This window comes from Thermobia domestica, chromosome 1, assembly GCF_964235325.1.
Source record: "Thermobia domestica chromosome 1, izTheDome1.hap1.1, whole genome shotgun sequence".
NCBI lineage: Eukaryota > Metazoa > Arthropoda > Insecta > Zygentoma > Lepismatidae > Thermobia > Thermobia domestica.
Window position 1 is genome coordinate 220489422 of NC_137454.1, and position 17441 is coordinate 220506862.

The window sequence follows — 17441 nt, forward strand, 5'->3', positions numbered from 1 at the left end:
TTCCATATATAGAAAGTACCCCCTCTCCCACACACAAAGGAGAATTTTAAAAATGCTAGGACACATTCTGTTTATTTTCAATGAAGAGTTAATACACTGAATTTCAGCTCCGTAAGTTTAACGGTTTGCGAGATACTCATTTTTTTTCCGCAAAAAATCGGATCCTCTCTATCTCCTTAGGATATTATGCATTATAATAAAAGCAATATAATATCCCAGTTTGGATTAAGGCCTAACTATATACCAAAAGTAATTTCATTTGACTTTGCAATTTGACCGTGATGATCAGGCACACATAGTTACATTCAGTTTTTTATATAATAATTTTTAATTACAGTGATTCAAAAATGTATTTGTTCCAGTAGTTAGCTCCTCTAAAAACTCACAGATCTCGAAAGCCAAGTAGCAGTAGAAGTCCTATTGCTATTATTACAATTAAAAATATCAATATCCAAAAGTCCTGAAGTTCTTTTTTCACTTGGTTAGATATACTCACCTCAGGTAGGTAGACAGAAACAAGTGGAAAAGGAAGGGAAATGAAGGTCTTGAAAGTAAAACGAAGACAAACTTACCAATCTTCAGAAAATACTGTCTACAATGCAGTGAGCAGAGAGGGTCGGTAGATCATACTGAGTCGGTGGGTCGCAGTGGGTCACGGTGGGTGGTGGGTCACAGTGGGTCACATGCTCTTGACCCACGACCCACTGACACACTCAGAAAACTTGACCCACTGACCCACCGACCCACTGACCTACTCCATCTCTGCCCGGGCCCCCAAAACTCATGTGGCCTCCCTTACTGTATTTGTAAATTTACAATATTTGGCATAATTTGAATGCAATTTGTTTTAAAATCCTCATTTATATGCTTTCTGCATCTGAATGCCCCTCCCCCCAATTTACAGAGAAATCGGCGCCCTTGATTATAGCCTATATAAATTGAATCATGCAGAAGAGGTTCGAAGACGTTCGTAGACACCAATATGATTGATGATAAATCCTGCATGCATTAGAATACAATTAAACTCCGTTTTTTGGCTATCGTAGCATTGCATTTCCCGCACATGCTTTTCTGGAGTTAGTTGTTGGTGAACGTAACCACCGCTTGAAAATGTCTTTGCATTCTCATCGTATCGCTATTTCTGAGAATATTGTTCAAAACTGTTGATTTGAATCATTACCCATTCTATTTTTCTAAGGGGTTTCGTACGTGAAACAGAAGAAACTCTTTTTCGTAAAATAACACTTTCCGCCACAGAACGATCCATAATTTGCAGAGCAAAATAAGATATTTAAAACCTAGTTCGTCGGATATAAATTTCGCTCCGAATTTTTTTGATTTGAATATTTGTGGAGAAATTGAGTTTATTCGCAGTATGGCGATGATTTAGGACAAGAAGAATTTGAAAAGGGGTAAACTTAAATCCAAAGACGATGCTCGAAAGCTTGTTCACAAACGAGATGTCCGTGCTCCTTCACGTGTGCAACCACTTCGAATCTGCTGTCGACGAGAAAGAGAACTGTGCATCATCGACACCGGCGAACTTCAAATACACGAAGCATCTTGGATCCTGGAAAAAGAGGCCGATGTCCATTTTTAGTAGTTTGTCAGTTTGTAGACAATAAATCAAAGTATTAAAAAATGTTAGTACCTTAATAATGTTTTAACTCCATAAGATTGTTTAATTAACCAATCTTATTTCTTCGGAATTGCATACTGTCGTTTTCCTAAGGAGATCGCACCCATCTTTTAACTTAAACTAGAAAAACTATAGTGTCTGATGAAGCCAATATGTTCAGTTAGATGACGAAACTGTTACACAATTATTTGAAAATAAAAACAAACCTTGCTTTGTTCAGTGATTTATATTTGTAGTTTAAGTTAAAAGATGTGTGCGATCTCCTTAGGAAAACGACAGTATGCAATTTCGAAGAATTAAAATTGGTTAATTAAACAATCTTATGGAGTTAAAATACATATTATTAAACAATCTGATTAAACAATGTTGAAGTACTATTAAGGTATTATTATTACGGGTTAAAATATTATTACGGTACTATAATCTTTTAACACTTTGATTTATTGGCGGAAAAAACACTGGAAATGTATTCAGAATATGCACATTTTGTAATAAAAAGTTTTATCATTAAAATAGTTCTTTTATTGTAATAACCCATAAATAAGCAAAATTGGTGAAAAAACAAAAGCAAAAAGCATTACATAACAAAAGGGGAGGGATTCGGCCTTGCGTTACAAAGTGTGACAAGGGAGAGGAAGGGGGTAAAAATTGGTCAAAAATAGCGTTACGTAATATATGGATAGTCCCTTATCCTATTTTGATAGTAAACAATTCAATTGTGGTGCACATATATTTTTAAAGCTAATGCCTTAAGAACCAGTAATAACTTTGGAAAGACTTTGACATGAACAATTGTTTCTCATTGAAAACAATAAAACAAAGAACATTTCCTACAAAGTGTTAAAACCAATGACGCACGTATTCAACACTTCTATTAAAATACAACAACATTGATCTTTTTATGCTCAATATTTGGCTCAAAATTTTTGAAATAGTTTTGCAATGTTTTAATGGAAACACCCAATTTCCTGGAAATTAAAAGAAAAAAGACAGGAATAGATCAATTATGAATTAATCTGATACGTATGCATTTTGAATGTGCATGTCGCTAATTTAACACTTTCAGAAAACAAATTCATTGTTTAACTGTTATCAATTAATAATATGTAAGTTCTATTTTAAGTAACTTAGTCTTTCCTTTTGAAATTCATTAGAAGCTATTCATGAATCTTAACCTTAAAAAATATATATTAATAATACTCCCAGCATGTATATGTAAGATTGAACAGACGCCAGCAAAATGAGGTGTCCAGTTGTACAAGCTAACTTTTAGTTTCCTCAAAATCTTCGGAGTCTGAGAGCTAATGTAAATGTGGTTTACTGTAACATGAAGGAAAACATTCCATCTATAAATTTTAGATATACACACTTAAAATGTTGTCTTCGTTCCGAAGATCTTAAACAAGGTTATTTACTGTATATCCACTTCTTCTTCTTCTTCTTCTTCTTTTTTTTACAACTAAATATACAGTATGTAGTTCAGTTAGTCAACTTCGGAAACATGTATGCTTGCGAAAAATTCTTAATTACGTTTTTTTTTTTCGATTTTGGCTCAATATTGAAGTCACTTTTTATTAGTTGTATGTAAGTTAAATTTTCAAGAAATTTTATGATTAACAAGATACGCAAGTCAAATCAACATACCCTGAGAAAAATCCGTTCTCAAGACAGCGGTATATTGTAATTACAAACATACGGAATCCTTTTGCTTACTATAGAAATCAGTACAGAGCATACGTTATCCGTATGCTACATAAGCATTACACTTGTTAGATGTTACATCATGCCGTTGCAGGATATCTGACATCTAACAGTTTTCCATATATCACATACATATACTTATGTTACCTTCGTCAGCTATATGTTATATACGTCCATTTGTATGTGATATCCTGACCACCTGTATTGTTTCATACGGAAAGTACGTACAGATGGAACACTTATACAGAAAGCATTATAAAACATGCGTTTTCAGTTGTACGTTTACTATACGTTAAGTCCAAAAACTACAGATTTACAAATATAAAATACGATTTTACGTACGCCACATACAATTTTTTTCTCAGTGTATGTAAAGACCAAATCATATTAAAGACTGTCGAGCGCATAATTATATGTTAAGAGAGGAACTATATGGATATCACTAAAGAAACCATTCTTTCTGAACCTCATTCTAAAAGATAATTCTATAGACCTATATTAATCTATTTTTTCTTCTTTTTACAGTCTAGGTTAGGATGTGCCATGCAAGATTGTATAGTGCTTCTCCCTCATTGGTGTGCGATGATATGGTTCGTAATTGCACACTGCTTATTTATATTTCTTTTGAAAGTACCAGGATGTCCCACGTAAGTCGTAATGTAAATATATCTAAATTGAAGTTTAGGATATTTCGTGGTATTGAATGCTGGATTTACATAACCGAATCATTTATTTCTGAAAATAGACCAACTAGTGATGTTCATTTTTATTCCATTCGACTTTGGATGTCCCAAACTTAATGGACTGTCACTCGCACACTCTCGAACTTGCCATTCTCAGTGTAGGAAGTAGAGGTCAATTTAGCGTGACATCCATCCCATCTTTGGATACCATGCCAAACAGTACTACACATGCCTTTTTATATTCAACAGAGTAAGGATTTAGATTTCTGGACTTTCGGCATCTATGGCCACTTAGCCCGTCACGTGTGAGGGATGACGTCCCTCGGCGAGCACCTATCCTGGGAAAGAGAAGGAAGAAAAGATTGGGAAAGGAAAGAAGCGGTCTGGGACGTACAAGTTAGGTACCACCCCGGCATTTGCTTGGTGTGAATGAGGAAAACCTCATTCATAATATCTGGCCTGAGAAAGCGTTTCACACTTTCTCGACCGAGTGTCCACCCCGGCAAGCGAACCCGATACCGCTCACACCGAAGGCGAGAGCGTTAGCGACTTCACTAAGCAGAGCCACTGAACACGATGAGGACTGAAAGTATAGAGTCTATTAATGTCGTTAAGACATGCTCTAATGAAAAGTCGTCATTGAATTTTACGAATTCTTATTATTAAAATTAAAATTTCACCTTGTATCCAAACTAGTGCTTCCATTTACAATTCAAGAATTTTGGAAATATTTTTCCCTTTTACAGATTTTCGGAAATACGAGGAGATGCTGGAAAGTTGATGGAATCACCAAGAAGAAATTTACCTGGAAGAACCATTTTAATACACTATTCAACGTATTCCCCCCGAAGCTCAATACACTTTTCACAACGATGTTGCAATATTTCTAATCCTTGCAAATAGAAGGTGTTGTCCTGCTGTGCAAACCAGCCTTCCACCTCCGCAATGAGGTAGTACATAGATGAAGCCCATATTCACCAGCAATTGCATGGTTTGATGAGCCTTGTAGGAGGGTGCACTGTCCTGGAGAAACTGAACACCGCTGCTCATTTTCCCCGACGTTTTTTCTTCAGAGCCTCCTTCAGCTCAATCAAATAGTTGGAATAAACTCCAGCATTAATGGTTTCACTTTTTTAAAGATATTTGATAAGGATGACACTGTCCTTATCCCAAACCACCAATGCAAGCACCTTCCCAGCTAATCTTTGGCTTCAGAACTTCTTCGGTCGAGGAGATCCACTATGGCGCCACTCCATGAATTGCTGTTTAGTCTTTAGATCATAGTAGTGCAGCCACGTTTCACCTTCTGTCACCAGACTGCGCAAGAACTCGCCAGGGTTTTGAAACTTTGGCAAAATTTCCTTTGGCATCTGCAACCGCGTTCTCCTTTGGTCAGCATTCAAACATTTTGGGATCCATTTGGCACTAACCTTCCGCATGTCCAAATATTTTGCTATTATGACACCCACACACTCAAGTGATATTCCCATACGCAGCAATGTTTTTGATCGATATGCGCCTATCCTCCATGATCATGTCATGCACTTTGGCGATGATTTCCGTGGTCACTGCATTTGAAGGCCTGCCTGAGCGATGCTCATCTTCAGTCTCACGATGACCAGTCTTAAAACGCCTCACCCACTTAGCTATTGTTGTATATACAGGAGCGTGTTCCCCCAAAGTATCCTCCAAAGTTTTATGAATGTCCATAGAAGATTTGTCTTGCAAAAAACTTGACACTGCGAAGCTCTTTCTTCTCGAATTTCCTTAGATCCTCCGCCTTCGCCTGTAACAAAGGAAATAAGAATGATAAAATTATCATATACGGGATGAGAGGTTCACAATATATGGCCTGCCTAATGACTACAATGATATGTTTCAATTTTTATTTTTTCTTAGTGATTTTATGAATTTTACAGCCCTCCCTCGTATGCCTTTAGTAATTGCTTCCAAATTACGTCGTAACTTCTCAAATATGAGTAAGATTGCCTTGGTTTGCAAACAATCTGTATAGTTAGTAATACGTGAATTAAGATTTTAATTTTAATAATATGTACCTTATAGCATCTGTTAGTAATTATATAGATTGGTTGCAAGCGAAAGCAACCTTGTTGAAAATTGAGAAGTTACGATGTAAGATGGAACCAATCACTAAAGGCGTAGAATTTCTGAAAATCTGTAAAAGGGAAAATATTTCCAAAATTCTTAAATTGTAAGTGGATATTTTAATTTTAATAATATGTACCATATATCGTCTATTATTAACTATAGGTGAATTCTTTCTAAAACATAAAACAAACATTTCTTTCTGATAAATACACTTTAGATATATCCAGGCCCGTATTCAGGGCGGTCTAGAAGGCCAGCCTCCCTTAAATTTTTACTGGTCCCCCCTAAAATTTTCAGGGTAGACTTGCAAATAAAGTATAATATGGTGATGATCTATAATATTGTTGGATCGCCGCCCCCTAACTTCTACATTTTTGGGCTGGCTACCGACCTGAATATATCTAAAAAGTAATTAAGAAGTTCTACAAATACCTGAGTAGTATTTTTAAATAATCCTAAAGTTAGTTTTCAATAGTCCTACATATATTTGACAAATTCCAAATATTTCTATGATAATAGCCGATATGATAACACTAGCCTGTACAATGTGATAATGATATTTTAATTCTGTAATAACTTTAATAATATCTAGGTAGTTTATAATGAGTAAATGTTATAATTTGCTTAGTGAAGATCCTCAAGGCACCATTGCTGACTACGCTGCAAGGATATATCTTTTTCTTTCTAGAAGACAACGATCTAAATTTAGATTTAAACACTAATTGATATATGCTTACTTATGAATGGTGAAAATGTTTATAATTCAATGAACATCACGAACAAGGTAGTTTAGGTTCTGAGTATATTTTTTATATTTCTATTAATAGTTTCTGTTCTGTGTCGAAAAATAGGATAATAATACTAGACTATTATGGACCTCTCCAATCAGCAATTTTGTACTGATACGCATAAAATATAATACACAGCGAGTTATAGTGATCGATTCTTCATTCTCATGTTGTACACTTTCTTTTAAATATTAAAACAGTAACAAAATAAAATAAATATACAATTGAACAATTTAAAATCAGAAACAACAAAATTAAGATGTACACAATTTTTTCGGAGTGTCTAAATTTCCATGCCTGCTTGGCTTTTCTGTTCATTTGTCCATATAAAGTAGGCATTATTCTGCATGCTGTGCGTAGTTATAGCACAACCTGGAGTATCTAACCATCAGTTACTGGTGTGATTTCAGAGGTTACCTGGGACCAGGCGGTATTCAAGACAATAGTATACACAAACATTGTGTCGGAGGAGCAACAGGATATGTCGATCGGCAAGTATTGGGAATCAATCATATTTATCAACATCCAACAGCTAATGAGGTTTATGGGTCAGGTCCTTTTGATCCTGAAGGAATACTGGGTAAGTCAAAACACAGATCAGGTATAAAAATTTATACGATACTTTCTAATTCGTTATATTATAATTTAGAATTGATATTATCGAATCATTATGAACAACAGAAAAGTTTTACTTCAAAACTGAATTACTTTAAGTGTAGTTATCAGTAATATATATTATAGCTGCGCTACAGCCTACGAATAGCTATAGTTAACCAGATAGCGCGCATTAAATGAATGGGCAGCACATTGGATTGTTTTAACACTTGCTGATGAAACCGTTAAGTCACAAATATCATACGAGGGAAGATCGGAAAGTAACGCACAATATTTTTTTTTTCAAAAAAAAAAAAAAAATTAATATGTACCAAAACCAAACAAAGCACAAATGAACTTACATCTGTGACTTACTTTTCTATATAGTCACCAAGTTTCTCAACAGATTTCTCCCAGCGTGATACCAATTTCAAGATGCCCTGTTCGTGGAAATCCGTTTGTTTGGAGTATAGCCATCTGCGGACTGCTGATTTCACTTTTGCCTCTGTCGCAAAGTGTTGGCCGGCCACGAATTTCTTCATGAGACCAAGGAGATGAAATTCCGACGGTGGCAGGTCCGGACTGTACGGAGGATGCTCAAACATCTCCCACTCAAATTTGTTGAAGTTGTTACCGGCCGCCTGGAGCGTGGCATACCACTAAAGTTCTCAGGCCCTCTTCAAAGAATGCACACCCCCTGGAGACATTGCTACGGTCCATACAATCGTCCCCATATACGCCACGCATGTCCTTGTGAATTTCACTCGATGTATGCCCTTTGGCCTTCAAAAACCTAACCACACTTCGCTGCTCTTCACACGTGGACGACAGTAACATGCATGCCACATTTGTTTCGTAGTTCAGGCTTCTCTCGCTAGAGCTGCACAGGAGAACAAAATACCCTCTGTAGCGCAAACTTCAAACTCTCTCGTTGTGCAGTTTCACCATTCCAGCTGCAATACTTGGGGAGAAAAATATTGTACCTTACTTTCCGATCTGCCCTCGTAATATATTTTTGCAGGTATAATATTTTTAGCAGTTGCATCATTCCTTAAATAATCCACGGAAATATTGTATTAATTTATAATTAGATAGCTTATTTATTATTTATTATTTATTAGATAATTTATTTTACAGATTAGCAAAGGCAAAAGATCACAAGAGTAACTATGGCCAATGCTTTTATAAATGCATTTTTTTTTGTATTCTTTTCATGTAGCAATTTTCTCCTCTATGCTGGAAAATAAGAGAGGTATAAGATATAATAATAATAAAAATATCATTGCCTTATATCTGTTTCTAAACTCAGGAACCTTAATAGTCAAAGATTTTACTGAGTCCATTTTTTCCTTCTCCCAAAAATGGATATGTGTTTTTCTAAAATGACTGATTGAATTATTGAAACAGAATCGAGTACATTTTCTCAAAATACAACGAGGTTTTTTGATTTATAAATTATAATTATTTGTTTTATTTCAGGATGCCTTTTGTCCATATTTCAAGTATTCCTCGGTGTTCAAGCAGGGACAATTCTTTTGTTCCATCAGGACTGGAGGGATAGAGTTGCTCGCTGGATGAGTTGGGGACTCTTCACAGGCATCATTGGAACTATTCTCTGCCTTGGTAGCCAAGAAGATGGTTATATCCCTGTTAATAAGAATCTTTGGTATGTAATTAATTGTTAAGTAACTAATATCTAAGCTGAAAAAATTGCACACAGAGACCATTTGCATCAAATAAAACTTGGTACTACCACTTTGTCCATCTGCAGGGCATAACCAATAACGTAAAACCAAATATAAATAAAAACAAAATTTTACATTTCGATTTACATTATATTGTAATCTTATCTATACATGATATATATGTATTTTTTTTCAAGTTTTATTTCTAGGGGTACGTTAATTGGGGTAAAACCAACGAAACAGCTAATCAAATATTCACAGGGAAAATACATTAATACGTAACATAGACCATATCATGATCAAAATAATATACAAGTAATTAAACATTATTCTTGTTAGCAAAAAAATTATTTTTTTAAGCTTGAAACGAAGTTCTTAAAATGAAAGATATAAAGCAAAATTAATTTGTTAATATACATATTTGCAACAACACTTAAAAGAAAAAAAATCAAAGAAAGATTAAAGAAATAAAAATTTTGCTTTATTATTTTGTGTTGTTGAGTGAAATAATCATGTTTTATTTGGTTATTATTTTATTTTGAATTATGGTATTTGCAACAAACAAATGTTGAAAGTATAATTTAAATAATTGAATAAAATTAACTATGTATTAAAATTTTTGATACATTAAATTTTTTGACTTCCAAGTTCAATATCACTTCAAAATTTATCCTTTTAGTTTAATTCATTTAACTGGTAATTAATTTGTATTCCGCTAAGTAATATATTAATTTTTGAATTGAATCTCTCAATAAATGTTTTTCTTCCTCATTTTAAATACAATGTAGAAATATCAATTATATTATGTCGATGGTGAAGTAGAAAATGATACATTAATTAATAAGAGAAACAGTTAAATTTACTATCAAAAGTCGCATAAACATCTTATTATTTTAGACATATAATTAACATTAAATATTCTTCTTGTCCAGCAAACTCTATCTTCTTATCACTTTCTTCGTTTGCAGGTAATTTTTAACTCGTGTAAAGAGAATAAGTTTCCATAATGCGACCATTGTCCAAAAAGACTTAAATTTTAAAATTAACTAACAAATGTATAATATATTTTGTAATCGTTACAGGTCCTTATCATTTGTGATGGTAACATCCTGTTTTGCGTTTATTCTGTTGTCAATCTGTTACATCCTTATTGATGTTATGAACATTTGGAGTGGAGCTCCATTCTATTATCCAGGTAAATGTTAAAACATTGTTTTCATTTAGTACACATAGGTCTATAAAGTATGTTGGTTATAGGAATGACTTTGCAATTATCACAACTAAACTCTTCGGCCAAAACTCCTGAAATTCCATCTTAGGAAGAATTTGCTCTGAACACTACTTATTCTAGCTTTGGAACTAAGCATAACTTAAATAAAAATAATATCTGACCAAAGCAAACACTTATTACTGCTAATCTGTGTCTTTGTTACCCTTTCGGCACCATTTCTCTTTGTTGTTATCAAACACATTATGATGAAGACAGATGAAGGCAGATAATGTATCTGATAGAGGCAATGATATATTGCCAAAGCTGTAACACAGATTAATAATAATATGTGTTTGCTTTGGTCAAGTTTTATCTTAAAAAAAAAAAAATAATAATTTGTACAAATTTGTGTGACTTCTTTTAGTAAGATCAAATGTAAGAAATTTCACGTTAAGTCGATAGGTCTTTTGAAAAGTTCATCGTAAATAAAGAGTTTAGGGGTGTTGCCAGCCTTTTTATCATCTGTAGGGACATGATGTTTCAACAGAAGGTCACAACCTTCTCTTATCTGTTGTTGGCGTTTCATACTTTGGCAGTCACATAAGATTTGTATTACAGTATTATGACCAGATTCTTGTGGCTGATAGAGATATATAATTCTCTTTGATACGTATTTCAGTAGTTTTCCAATTCCATTCTCTCTGAGTGATTAACATTTTACATTCGATAGACGACACTTTTCCCGTACCTCCTTGTGGCTGAGTAGTAAAAAAAAGGTATTTAAAAAGTCGGTAACGCATATGTTTTCTGTATTCGATTCCCGGCAGGAATAAGTTCCTCGGATCAAGCCGAAACAGCGACTTGGATGTCATTTTAAACAGTATGCCCTGTCTCATACAGTCTCTGTGCTGAAAAGAGAGATTAAATTCAAACCTTTCAAATCAAATCCAATAAAGTACCTTTCTCACATTACAATATAACTTTTGTTTCACGTGATAAATTTTCCATATATCAGCTTTTTAAAATGAACTGAACATCTATTAAGATCTATGAACATCAGTATTGGTATTAACTAATGGAGGTCTATATTAACAACTATTCTAGGCTGCAATACTGTCGTAAGGTATTTGGACTATACCAAGTTGGGAAAAATTCTCATGAAATCTATTTTCTATCTTACTAAATAGATATAAAATGGGTTTGAGCAAAATTGTCCAACTGAGAGATACGAGAGTGGAAGGAGAACAAAGAACAAATTAATGAATTCGAACCTTGTAGTGCTTTGATGTGAAATTAATTAAGTTTGCTTGAATAAATTACTCATATTGATATAAATTATGGAAGAGTTTATGTATTCGTAATACTCTTGTGTATTTTTATATTACATAATAAAAATACTATAAAGTTACAAATATTCACATGTGGAAACCTATTTTATCTGTTGATTGGAGATTAACATTCTTTTTCAGCACGGAGCTTACATGAGACATAGATCTACAATTTAAGGTGGAATCTGAATCATCGTAATGTATTGAAATTTCAAGGCTTTTCCACCTGTAATCAAACCCCGGAGCCCGTACACCAAAATCGCGTGCGCTGGCCACTAGACCAGCGGGGAGGCCTGAAAAAACTTCTGTATAAACATTTACGGTGTATGCATGTATCAATGATCAAGTCATGTTTGGAAAGAAATTCAATAATTTTAATACTGGGAAACGCGACGAGAATTTCTGACACCTATTATTTCCTTGGCTTCGCAATTAATAACATTTTACTCATAAAAAGTATCTGTTAAGAGTTTCTTGGGCATGGCATTATAGATGTTAACACAACTGCTAAGCTATAAATATTTTTCAATACTATACAAACATTCCGCAACCAAGCATCTCTCAACAGAATACAGCCTATCAGCAAAGTATTGTAATTATTTGACAAAGACTATAAGTAATTAGTTACATTTAAAAATTCGGAAATCATAGTTGCCAAATTGCAAAATCTGTCATTATTGTGGTGATATTAGACCTTATTATGAAAATGTCTTTTGCTCGTAATTTTGCTAATCATTGATCGACAATGCAAAGCCGTTTGAATTAATACTGCTAGTTACTGTATCTCTTATTTTGTGCTTTAATCCTGCAAAACTAAGAATAATATCGTAATCTGTCCTTGACTTTTTTTTTTGCTCAAATATGAACATAAAAATTTGCATGATGTTTGAGAATATTATTTCGCATTTGGCAGTTATTATAACTATATATTCATTATTCTCAATGTTGTAATATGTGACAGTAGAAATATATTAAATTTTTGTACTACAGAGTTAAGGGTACACAGTGTTCGTTTATTTAAGAACTTTAAGATTTTGATTACAACAGCATTTATTACAGTACTACCGTACTTTCAACATAGAAAAATAGTCATGTTTATCGAATTGTTTCTGATTGTTAAATAGTTCTCCTAAATCTACATCTTTACAATAATTTGAAGACATGCATATCTTAGTAGCAACAACTATCTAGAAAATATTAACAATTTTATTAAGTTAAGTGCACATTAAAATGTAGAATGGACTTTGTATGAAACACTCTGATGAAGTAAAACATATAGATCAACTATGCAAGCTGAGAGTGATAAGTTACGAAACTATTACTATATTGAAGTAAGATCGAGTGAATTTACACAAAATGAGAATTATTTTTTTTCCCTATCGTTCGTATACGTTCCTTAAACAAGTTTCTACAGTAAATAGTTTTAGAATTGCAATTGAATATTGCAAACACAGTTTAATTATTCGTTATTCGAAACTTTAGCCTATAACAGTTCTCTCCAATACGATAACTTCGAACTTAACACCATTAAAACTAGGCATAGTTTCTAGGTAGCCTAGGTAAGGAATATCAACTATTTTTAAAATGTAATCTTTAAAGATTTCTAGTTTCTAACTAGTTCTATAGGAGATAATAATCATGCATAATAGTATAGTTAATTCTGGATATTTCACTTATCATTTAAGGTATGAATGCGACCATTATGTATGTTGGCCATCAGCTCGCAAGCGACCTGTTTCCATGGCATTTCACATATGGAGAGGGAACTCGAGTAACACACTTTTTAAGTCTTATAGAAGCACTTTGGGGAACCTGTCTTTGGGTACTCATCGCAATGTGGTTACATCATCACAAATTCTTTTTATCAATCTAAGACGTCTACAAATAAAAGTTTTACCATTTTTAAGTAGTGTTTTATTATTACTATAACCCCAACTCTACAAATATGACTTAATACCGTACGAAAGTAATTCCTGCAATTATTAAAATATAAGTTATTTTCTGACCATAATACAATGGTGAAAGTGTGCTTATTATTCTGAGTGTAACTTCTTACAAGGTACTTATTTTTAATATTAAAAACATAAAAGAATAGATCTATTGTATTCTGCAAAACCATAATTATCCAATGGAAAGTCTACAATATATGTTAGCATTTAACGAAATGTTCAAGGATGATATTATACCAATCGATAGATCTCATTAAGCCGAACAAAGTGATGAAATGAAATGGGTTAATAAAAAATCTTCATATGTATAGTTTTCGAGAAAATCGAGATAAGCGTGTTTCTTTTTGTAATTCTAAAAGTTGATATTGTACTATAACCATGTCACCTATTAAAATGAAACTGATATGGAAGTATATCCTCATCATGGTTTTCCTTATGACACTAGCAAAGATGACAATAGGGGAGACCGGGGCTGGTTGATGAACTGCATATAACTCCTTCATTAATTAACATAATGAGCTGTTGCTGCTGTCATAAAAGAGCGACATATGGATGCAACTGCCGCCTTCATATGGAATTTGTAACTTGTGGATTATGTCGTCTATTATACAAAGAGTGTTTTTGCCAGTCTGAAGTATTTTTTTCAGTTCTCCGTTACAACATCACAGAATCGTCACTACTTGGAGTACAGAGGTAAGTAATATAGCATTAGTTAGATCTGAACTTTGTTTTTGTAGATATTCAAACAATAAAACGTAAATGCCAAACAATTGCTGGGTAATTACAACTTTGTTGCACAACATGGGCTTGAGGTTAGTTGGCGTATAGCATTTGAGGTTGGTTGGCAAGTGCGCCAAACAACCTCGTGTGGAATTTTATTTCATTTTACTTTTATTGCTACATTGTTTGTTTTGTTGTTATGTTGTTTACAGTTCTACCAATCTTTTACTTCAATGTTATAGAATAGCATGCACATATTGGATTACTGTAAAAATTTAGAAATCGAGATAAGACTGTATGCCGGACTCTGAATTTTCTGAATAGGCCTAATTCCCAGGATCAAGAATATTTTGTATGTGCTTTTTTGTTACAAAAATAGAGGCCTAGCTATTGCTTTTTCTTTCATTGTGGAAAGTAGGAAATAAACTGCATTTCTCGATAATTCAGCTAAAACATATCTTAGTTTATTTTAGCTACTTTGTGAACAGCGGGAAATAAACTATGTTTCTTGATAGTTCAGTTCTTGTAATTACATTTTGAAATAATATGAAGAATTAACCTACATCAAATCATGTTAAAACTGATGTGGTTTGATAATCTTGTAGCTTTCAATGTCATGACAACCAAGCTAGAATGAAAGAAAGAAGTTTTCATATTTCATAATGCTGATTCTTTTAAATGTTGTGAATAAGAGTCATTTCAAACTTCAAATAGCCTACTTCATTGCAATATATATAATAAAATTTAGAAAAATAACGTTTATTTCTAATAAATCCAATTCTTTTTTGTGTTTTGCTCTATTTAAAAAGTATGCCAACTAGCCCCAAAATATCAGCCAACCAGCCCCTTACTAGGGGTCGGTTGGCATACTCCACTTTAACTTAAAAGAAAGAAAATTTTATTTTTCTGTTTAAACTGTAAACAACAACAACAAAAAAAAATTGAATTTATTAGAGGAAACATTAGTCTGTTCGTGCACATCTATTACATTGCAATACAGTGCACCATCTGCTCATAAAAAAATAAAGAATGAAAAGTTCCCCGGTCTCCCCTACTCAGTATGGTTAATGAGGTAGACTGCAAAATTAGGATTAACTCTTATTAATGTTTAACTCTTATTAATGTTTATGTCAATTTTGTTTGTTCAAAGTGAAGCATGTATGAATCGAAAGAACACATTGATCTAAACAAAATGACATTACGTACGAGAAAATTTTCATGAGTAGTTTTTGAGCAAGTTAACAAAAGCGACATCCTATAGCGCTTAAGTATATGTTGTTCGTTGTTAATAGTATTTAAAAAATAATAACTGATAGTTTTTTATTCTTGTCGAATAAATTGTATCAGTGGCTGGTTTACCTCGACACGATTGACTCTGAGGGTCGCTACAATTTTTAAAAAATATTTTTCTATTTAGCTACTCTTTTCTAATCAGCTATTCGTTACAAAAATGAGGTTCGATCCCGGCTCCCGCCAAGTGAACTTTGTGGTGGACAAACACAATGTGCGTGGGTTTCCTCAGGGTTCTCCCGTTTCCTCCCACTTACTTGATTCCACCATTTCATTCATTTCTCATTATCTCCCTCTCCTTTAGCCTAGCCGGCATAAACGTGGGACGTAAAACTCAAAGATTTCATTTCATTTCATTTTGTTACAAAAATGAATCATTCCCATGTTAAAATCTTAACCACTGGTATCCTGATTTTTCTACACTGTGTTTGCCAATAGTGACTCAATATCTTCCTTACTTAGTTTCCTTCCAGATGTTCGGAGGAATGGAAAGTACGAGCGCCGTTATTATGGTTTCCGTGTCTCGTGTTCTTCCGTTTCTTGTGAATCGTCATAGTTACCAATTAATTGTAATTTGTACGTCACAAATCTCTTTCAACATGGTTATTTATACCTAGGGATGCGCACGAGTCGAGTCGATTCAAGATTTAAGCCTGTCTCAACTCGACTCGAGAAAATGTTGTCTCGACTCGTGTCTCGACTCGACAGTCTCTGTCTCGACTCGACTCAAATTCGAGTCGAGACGTCTCGAAATTCGAGTCGAGACAAACTGTACGAGTTAAAATATACGCACATATCAGCCAGACCATTATGACTACCTACCTAATTGTCAGTATGTCGATTTTGGCATGGATAAAAACGGCGACACGTCTTGGCATACACGCAATGATCCTTGATAGATCGCTGGAGAGAGCTGACACCACATGTGCATACTCAGGTCACCTAATTCCCGTAAATTCCGGGAAGGGGGGCGATGCGTTCTGACGTCACGTTCAATCACATCCCACAAGGGACATCACTCAAATGTCCGGCTCCAATTTCAATGAAACTTTTTTTGCTGATAGAAGGCATGTATGCATTACTTGTGATGACAAAGTTTTGCCATGGTGCATGTTTTCTATTTTTTTAATAACTTTTAAGAGTTGTGATATGGTTATTAGAGATTACTACACAAGTCCCTTACTACCCTTTGTAAACGGAGCGTTAATGAAGAAAAGTGAAGAACAACCATGTGGATACATGTAAGTCCTGGGGAGAAGTCGTATGGTAGGTATGACCTTGACGGCAGCCATCTTGAAATCCGCCATTTTGAATTAAGGTCAAGTTTTCAAAATGGGAATAGGGTAATATGATACATAATTTCGGGCTAAAATTTAATTAGGAAAACAATGGTGAGGTTAGTTTTAAGATATACCCATTTGGGGGAAAGTTACAGGCATATTAATTGTTTTTACTTACTATGTGCGTAAGTCCCTTCTTACTTTCGTCTCAAGATCTGCAAATCGATCGCAACGGCAGAGCCCGGTTTTGCACTAATGTTTAGAAGTCTTTGAACTCACTTGAGGCAATATTTGTGGATTATTGTATTGTATTTTGCCTTTAATTAAATTGGAATCCACTTCGTGATCTTGTGTAAAGTATCACTAAAAGAGAATTTCTGTTTTCATGGAGAACGTAAGCATAGCAATTATAAAAGGTGAGTAAGTTGCGTATGTATTCATAAGAAAGTTTATTTTACGAGTCTT

The 17441-nt window shown here is 33.9% G+C and overlaps 1 protein-coding gene across 2 annotated transcripts in view; it reads left to right on the top strand.

Annotated features, from left to right (window-relative positions):
* LOC145694210 (heparan-alpha-glucosaminide N-acetyltransferase-like) overlaps nucleotides 1-13643 on the top strand; it is a 93123-nt gene extending 79480 nt beyond the window's left edge. For both annotated transcript variants that reach the window (XM_081770330.1, XM_081770326.1), the window contains exons 9-13: nucleotides 3866-3987; nucleotides 7331-7500; nucleotides 8994-9180; nucleotides 10282-10394; nucleotides 13423-13643. In XM_081770330.1, the coding sequence (XP_081626456.1) occupies nucleotides 3866-3987; nucleotides 7331-7500; nucleotides 8994-9180; nucleotides 10282-10394; nucleotides 13423-13610 (780 nt within the window). In that variant the 3' untranslated portion in view covers nucleotides 13611-13643. The remainder of the gene's footprint in view (nucleotides 1-3865; nucleotides 3988-7330; nucleotides 7501-8993; nucleotides 9181-10281; nucleotides 10395-13422) is intronic.
* The last annotated feature ends 3798 nt before the right edge of the window (nucleotides 13644-17441 follow it).